Source organism: Solanum dulcamara, chromosome 10 (genome assembly GCF_947179165.1).
Source record: "Solanum dulcamara chromosome 10, daSolDulc1.2, whole genome shotgun sequence".
In the NCBI taxonomy this organism is placed as follows: domain Eukaryota; kingdom Viridiplantae; phylum Streptophyta; class Magnoliopsida; order Solanales; family Solanaceae; genus Solanum; species Solanum dulcamara.
The window spans coordinates 1,748,060-1,756,386 of NC_077246.1; the positions used below are offsets into that span (position 1 = coordinate 1,748,060).

General features: G+C 36.1%; 1 protein-coding gene across 2 annotated transcripts; it reads right to left on the reverse strand.

The window, feature by feature from the left end:
• Window positions 1–137: 137 nt before the first annotated feature.
• Window positions 138–7,903, reverse strand: LOC129871626 (meiotic nuclear division protein 1 homolog). 2 transcript variants are annotated; one of them, XM_055946582.1, is made up of 10 exons: window positions 7,760–7,903; window positions 5,948–6,028; window positions 2,433–2,549; window positions 2,205–2,243; window positions 2,019–2,126; window positions 1,848–1,910; window positions 1,691–1,742; window positions 1,499–1,543; window positions 1,330–1,409; window positions 138–282 (listed from the first exon to the last, which is right to left on the reverse strand). In XM_055946582.1, exons 1-10 carry the CDS (start codon window positions 7,760–7,762, stop codon window positions 277–279), a joined length of 594 nt encoding a protein of 197 aa, XP_055802557.1. In that variant the 5' UTR covers window positions 7,763–7,903; the 3' UTR covers window positions 138–276. The 2 variants fall into 2 exon arrangements, with proteins under 2 accessions (XP_055802557.1, XP_055802556.1); XM_055946581.1 differs by lacking the exon at window positions 138–282 and adding an exon at window positions 312–679.
• Between the last annotated feature and the right edge of the window lie 424 nt (window positions 7,904–8,327).

Genomic DNA, 8,327 nt, shown 5'->3' on the forward strand with positions numbered 1-8,327 from the left:
TCTTTATAAAACCATTTAAAAACCCAATAACCCAATAACAATAACCTAATAATATTTTTTTCAATTCAATTTATTAATCGGTTCGACTTGAATCGAGTGTAGGGGAATGATGAATTTATTTCTTCGCCTTTTTGACAATAAATCAGAATTTTTCACACCCCTCTAACAATAGTCAATAAAGCCTCCTAGTATCCACAAGCAGTTTACTATATGGTCACCCATTAACCTCCACATTCTTTAGCGTGAGATTTCCAGTCTCCTCGAGTGTCTACTATTTCACCACTATGACATCATGAGGACAAAAAAACAAATTGAACTTAAAATCTTTTCTGAAAATATACATTTTCCTGGAGAGATAAACAAGACATTCAGACATAGCGAGACATGGTTATGGCTATTTGCCTATTCAGCTGCCCAGACTAAATTCACACATATGGGCATTAACTAAGAGGCATTCTCACTGTGCATATTTGATTTCGATAGTGCTTCTCATATCATTCAAATTATTAAAGCAAGAACCAAATCCTATACCACTGGAAAGAACATAGTAAAAGGTAAAAGGACATAAGGAAAATATATGTCAAACTGGCTTTCAGCCAATTTAAAGATCACCCTCAGTAACTGTAAGAGGAACCACTGCCGGCAACTCTAAGTAGTCAAAGTCATCTGTTATTCCGACCTGCCGTCAGACAAGAAAAAGACTAATTCAACATGGTAGCGGAAAGTTTACTAGTAAGCTGTGTATCTGCATTTAGTTTGTTTCTTCCTATCATTCATTATTTGTCTTTTTATCAAACTGTAACACATAACCCCTTCAAATTTGAAAATATGCTCTTAACCTTAGCACAAAAAACTGAATCATTTTAAACTGAAACTATGCAATATTGTCTATAATCAAGTTCAAAAGCTCCCAACAAGAAACAATGAAAAAACAAGAGAAAAAAAAAAGAGGATTATAGGAGGCTAGGATCAGGTGGAAAGGTCACAACGGGGCTTGTGGGAGGGATGGAATAGAAAGTGTTGAAGGTTAATTTGGTCAATGTATAGGGGAAAACTCCATTTTTACAAAGTACAAGGAATTGATTTAATTCTGCTTCGATTATTTTTTTGAAATACCTGATGGTGTCACATTAGTCAATAAGGTGGAGGTATGATACAGTGTATTTTAAAGTAGAGGAATCATGGTCGCAAAATCGATATGAAATATGGCGAAGTCTCTTTAACTTTCTAAACCTCTTCTGATATATCCAAGGGGTGCATGATCTAGCAGTAGTTCACAATCCTATACAAACAAATTCATGGCACTTTATGATGGATACTGCTTGTTACCTCACTGTATAGGTGATCAAGTTGCTCTTTTGCTTGGGGAAAGTTATTGGAACACCATTGCCTCAATGTGAAGATGTTATCTGTGTCGAAAATGCACATGCTTGTTAAGAAAGAGAGCAATAAGGGAAGCATACAAGGTAATGACTGGATTATGCAGGAACAGACAGACCTGTCCATCTATTAGCTGATGAATGAGCAACTTCAATCGCCTTCTCTGCCAAAAAGAACTTCCAAAGTTAGGAAACACTCACATTCTGGTAAAGAGAAGCATACCAGTGCATGCAAATTGACAGCTGAATAATTAGAAATATTGTCTGGTAAATACTATTAGAGCCTAAAAAGTATGCTCAAAGTTCCTTACTCATTGCTTCAATAGTAGCAGGATCATTATCTGCATACTGTGCCAATTCCTCCTGAATAAGAAAATAATCTCACCTTAGTTTTTTCAGAATCAAAATGCTAACACGTATTCATCTTTAATTTCACAAGCTCCAAAACATCAAAAGGCACGCCTCAACCTTAAGTTCCTTATGTTTCTGTTCAATAGCTTTCAGCTCATTCAAGGCCTCTTCTCGTGCATCCTAGTAAAGCCACAGAAGTGAAAAGTAGAAACAGCCTGTCAGTTAAACTAATCTATACAAAATTATGTCAATTATCCTAGAGGACCATCTAGAACTTGGTGTACTTACTGATTCTTCGCGTCCCTTTTTCAAAGTCTTGCATTTTTCAACAAGTTCAGTGTGCCGCTTATTATTGTTCTGGAGATCAGTCTCAAACTTTCTATACACAGTTCTCAGCTGTTGAATGAACAACATGTATGAAGCAGCTGAAAATAAAGATGACAAGCATGTGCAAAGATTAATCCAAACACTTACCTGGTTCCCAGCACAACTTGGCAGACTCCAAAAGTATACCTGGAATTTTTAATTCATTTAACATACTTGAGATTGATTGTAAAAAATGAACATGCTTGAGATTTTTGACTTGTGGAGGGGATACGGATGATGCTTTTATACACATAAAATACAGATGATATACTTTATGCTTGGCAACAAAGTATTAAAAAGATGATGCTGTTATTACACAATGCATAAATTACTCACAGAAGTCCCTATCTTGTCTTTAAACACAAGATCATCGTCCACCAAAGTTTGGATAACGTCTTTCACTGACTGGCTGATAACACCTTTCTTAGGGCCTAACTTTTCAAGTTCCTTAAGCTGAAATAACAAGGAATTGAAAAATGTAATACTAATTAGATCATAATGCAGGAACCAATATACTGTAAATAAACAAAATGTGATTTGTCCTCCAGTAGTAATTGGAAGATGTTGACATATTCCAGAAGGCAACAGGCGTTCTTTTCATGGATCGTGAGGGTCAGAAAGAACAGGATAAAAACAATTATATATGAAAAGAGTTTGGTGGATTAGGCAAGGTGAGACTCATTCTTGAAGACATAAAAACAGATGCATGTATTTGTGATTCAAGGATACATGTTTTGGTCTATATACCTGTATGCACGAGTGTCGGGTTCAACCACAAATATTTAGATGTTTCATGAATATGCGAATTGAAAAATAGTTTTCCAGATGCACTGCTGATTCGTATAAATCATACCACACTCCGATTCAGTCTTAGGGAGTTTGTCATCATCAACTTTTTTAAGTGTTTGGCTGGCCAACTTAAAATTATTTTGTGCTTAAAATAAGTCCTATCAATAATTGGGTTTGTTTGGATGAACTTATTTTAAACAGTTTATAAGTAAAAAAATATATATAAGCAGTTTTTAACTTATAAGTTACTTAAAATAAGTACATCCAAACATGCTCTAAATTGCATCTAAAGTAGATGATTTTTCATTCGACACAAGCAAACCTAACAGAATCGTTGAACAGTATTTTGAAGGATCAAGTACTGTTAAAAGGGCCGAGTTGATCAGTATGTTTAAGAAAAAGGTTTGGGGTGATGATAATGATGAAGATGCTGTCAAGTTCGCAATATTATATTTCATTTTTTCTAATGAGAAGAATAGTTCATCAGTACCAAGGAAACATTTTGATCTAGTTGAGTGCGGGCAATACACTGAATATCCTTGGGGAAAAGAATCATTTGCAGCATTGGTCAAGACAACAACAACAACAACAACAACCCAGTGAAATCCCACAACGTGGGGTCTGGGGAGGGTAGATTGTACGCAGACCTTACTCCTACCAAGGTAGGACGGCTGTTTCCGAGAGACCCTCGGCTCAAAAAAAAGCGGAAAAGGGGGTCAGATAAAGTTAAAAAAAAATTCCAAGCGCTATAGAAAAATAAATCACGAAGGCATCACAGATAAAATAGAGTAATCAAAAGTACTGAAAGCAATAAATAGTAACAGAAATAGCAGAAATGAGAGTACAAGGAATTGTAATGTGCTAGTGCGCCTATGAATAGGGAAGAATAACGAGACTATGTACTAGCCTTCTACCCTAATGCGGGTCCTCCACAGCCTCCTATCTAAGGTCATGTCCTCGGTAAGCTGTAACTGAGCCATGTCCTGTCTAATCACCTCTCCCCAATACTTCTTCGGCCTACCCCTACCTCTTCTGTAGCCATCCATGGCCAACCTCTCACACCTTCTCACTGGGTCATCTGTGTCTCTCCTCTTCACATGCCCAAACCATCTCAGTCGCATTTCCCGCATCTTGTCTTCCACCGAGGCCACTCATACCTTGTCCCGAATAGCCTCATTTCTAATCCTGTCGCTCTTGGTGTGACCACACATCCATCTCAACATTCTCATCTCGGCAACTCTCATCTTTTGAATGTGAGAGATCTTAACTGGCCAACACTCTGCCCCATACAACATAGCCGGTCTAACCACCACTTTGTAGAATTTGCCCTTAAGTTGTGGTGGCACCTTCTTATCGCATAGCACTCCGGAAGCGAGCCTCCATTTCATCCACGCTGCCCCAATACGATGTGTGACATCATCGTCAATTTCCCCGCTGCCTTGCATGATAGACCCAAGATACTTGAAACTACTTCTCTTTTGAATAGCTTGGGCACCAAGCTTAACTTCCACGCCAACCTCCTGAGGTGTCTCACTAAACTTGCACTCTAAGTACTCTGTCTTGGTCATACTCAGCTTAAACCCTTTAGACTCCAAGGTATGTCTCCAATCCTCCATCTTAGCATTAACTCCACTACGAGTCTCATCAATCAGGACTATGTCATCCGCGAAAAGCATACACCATGGCACCTCACCTTGAATTTGTCGCGTCAATGCATCCATTACCAAGGATTCTAGGGATCACAAAAAAGATGGATTCGTCGAAACAATACTATAGGATTCTAGGGATGCCTCTTGCTATGCAACTTTGGCTATATGAATGTTGTTCTTCTGTTGATCCAAAAATCGCCACAAAAGTATCAAATCGCTATTTCAAGTTTGATACACTTTGTAGCCAGATCAATACTTATATGATCAGAAATTAGTTTAACCAAATTAGAATACAAAGCATGTTCCTTCAACAATATTCCATCAATGTTATATTCAATGTAACAATTCTCTTAGTTCCATCTTCCAGAATGCTTGATCAATATCGTTATGGTAGCCATGAAATTCGTTTACTGAAAAAATAATATACAATATAACTTCACAAATACATAAGTTAATTGAATACACTAACGAAAGTTAACTCAAAATATTGAATACCTTCAGAACTATAGAATAAAAACAATGGAGATGAAGAAGAGATGTATCCTGAGTGTTTGTCGTTAATCTCTTTTCATTATTATAATTTATGGTAAATAATAGTTGTTAATTAATAATGGAAAGTTGAGAGGTTTAAGGGCACAAATTTAGGATAGAGATGTGTACAAAATTTCCCTTATTTACTCATTCAAATTAATTTTGTATTGATATATAAAAAAAAAAAAAAAACGAATAGTTTAATGGCACGAATTTAGGGCCTGGTAGTTACAAAATAGATACTTTTTCCTTATTTACTGCATTTGAATAAAGTTTGTATGTATAAATTAAAAAAAATTAAAAAATGTAATAAGAACACAGCTATTTAATGATATAAAATGTAGTTATTTTTAGTAAATATATAACTTATAGCTACTCAAATTCAACAACCCTAAAACTATAGCTATTTATGTAAGTTTCTCCCGTTGAGATTCTTCCCTTCCATAAGTAATGTCATGGAAGTAGCCACCCAAATTTCATGCATATCTTGCTAATTACAGACATTACCAATAGATAACTAATTCCTTTTTCACCATGGCATTCTTATCAACCCACAGATGAACACTGGTGCAAAGCATAATAGATACAGAAAGAATAGTCAGACAACAGATACATAAAGAATAGGCAGGACGATGCCAAATTTCCTCCAGATATACCAGATTTCATGATAGGATCGGTTCCCAAGAAAATCAGTCGCTAAAGCTGGGTAAGAGAATGAAATAAAACTTAGGAATTGATTGATTCCTACACCTGGTGTGACTGTGACATCAAACATGAACCAATACTAAAACCACTAAATGAATTAAATAGCATTGATCTCCATTGTTAATCTGCATGATTTATAGCAAAAATCAAAGGTTTAAATGGAACTAGTATACTTACAAGGAAGAAACCTTGTGAATCATAAAAGATCTGTAGCATTTTCTCTCGTTTCTCTTCCAATGAAAGACCTCTTTTCTTCGACTGTGACACAAAAAACAGGAGTTGGATACTGGATATCACAAAATGCATATCCATCAATGCTACATACTAAAATCAAAGTTGAAAGGATAGAATATAGAGTTCAAAGTAGACTTCTAGATCTAAAGGTTTACACCTTATATGTTCCAATGTCAAAGTACTACATCCATGTAAATTATCTAGCCAAATACAGGACACTTAGAATAGCTATCTCAGCATAATAGAGCTCCACAATGTGGAACTTCTTGTTCTTTTTAGATAGTTAGTAGAATAAACCACAGCTACATGTATGCTACATCAATCAAAGTTGAAAGGATAGAATATAGAGTTCAAAGTAGACTTCTAGATCTAAAGGTTTACACCTTATATGTTCCAATGTCAAAGTACTACATCCATGTAAATTATCTAGCCAAATACAGGACAGTTAGAATAGCTATCTCAGCATAATAGAGCTCCACAATGTGGAACTTCTTGTTCTTTTTAGACAGTTAGTAAAATAAACCACAGCTACATGTATTTCGTTTAAGACAAGAACCAAAAAAAGGATTACATGAAAATTGAAGAATATAATAAAATAGAAAACAATTCACACAGACACCTAACTAATTACAACACCAGCAGCACGAGACAGATAGCTCATCTTATATGAATCAGATAACAAAGAGTACAAACTTATTGAGGCTACAGAAGCACTTCCTACACTTAATCTAGTGCATGAAAATACACAATTATCTGTGTGTATACAGATACAAACACGTGTGTGTATTCAAAAGTGATGTTAGACTGCGATATTTACCTAAATCAAGTCGCAGGACAAATTAACAAAAGATATACATCTATTACCGAAATAGTTCATACAAAGGATCTGAAAAATTGTAATGGAACCGGTGAACTTCATTTCTGGATTTCGATACCATGGAAATTAGATCCAGCGACATATTTACAGTCGTACAAAGCCGCAGAGCCACAAACCCACACAGATCAATGAGAATATATAAAATAGAAAACAATCCACACAGCCACCTAACTAGTTGCAATACCAACACCGCAACACAGATACTGAATTATCAGAGAACTAAGCCTCATCTTATATGAACCAGATAACGAAGAGAACAAACTAATTGAGGCTACAGAAGCACCTCCTACACTGAATCTAATGCATGAAAATACGTAACTCTCTCTCTCTTTCCGTGTACAAATACAAACACATATGTGTGTGCTCAAAACTGATGTTAAATTGCGGCATTTACCTTAATTGGAGCTCAAAAAAATATATCAATTACTAAAAAAAGTTATACCAAAAGATCTGAAAAATTGTAACAGAGCCAGTAAATTTCACTTCAGGGTTTTGACACCGTGCGAAGTAGATCCAGCGACGTACTTACAGTCGTGCATAGCCGCAAACACGCAGAGATCGATGAACTCAAATTGATAAGCTAAGGTATTTACAAAATACAGAAATGCTTACCATCTCAAATTAGCGATAATCAACAAGTTAAACTGTGATATTTACCTAAATCGAGGCGCGAAAGAAATACATCTATTATCGAAATAATTCATACAGAATAAGTGGAAAAAAATTGTAATCGAACCGGTGAACTTCATTTCAGGATTTCGACACCGTGAAAATTAGATTCAGCGACGTACTTACAGTTGTGCAAAGCCACAAACGCACAGAAATCGATGAACACAAATTGATAAGTTACGGTTAATAGAGAATACAGAAATGCTTACCATCTCGAGTTAGCGATGATCGGAAGTTGGCTTTGTTGCCGGAAGCTGAACGGAGATGATAAACAAAATTGGGAAAAGCGTATTGAAGAAGACTCCAGAAGATATTTTGAAAAATGCTTTGATTTGGCGGGAATTTTTTTATTTGCCTCGCTAATAATATTGATACAGGGAAAGTATTTATATAGACTCGGTATGTAATAATTAGGGAATATGTCACGACCCAAAATGGGCCGTGGTACCCACACTTAACCTCCTAGGTGGAGAATCAATGATACAAATCCCAACTAATAAATATGACAATAACGCGGAAGCTCAAATAAATACGTTTTTTCCAAAATCTGAAAGTCATCGCATGAAGGACATCTAAATTCTAAAACTAAGTCTCGAAAATATCAGCACCAGAATAAACAATTAACATAGTGTATCCGAAAACTAAAGACATCATGCCATGACAAGAGATTCCATCGCCAGCTAGAAGGATAACTCACCCTGAAATCTTATGAACTGGGGACTGACTAGAGCTGAGGTCGAGTCGAAGTCGGTGGAACACTCGCTGCACTCGACAAAA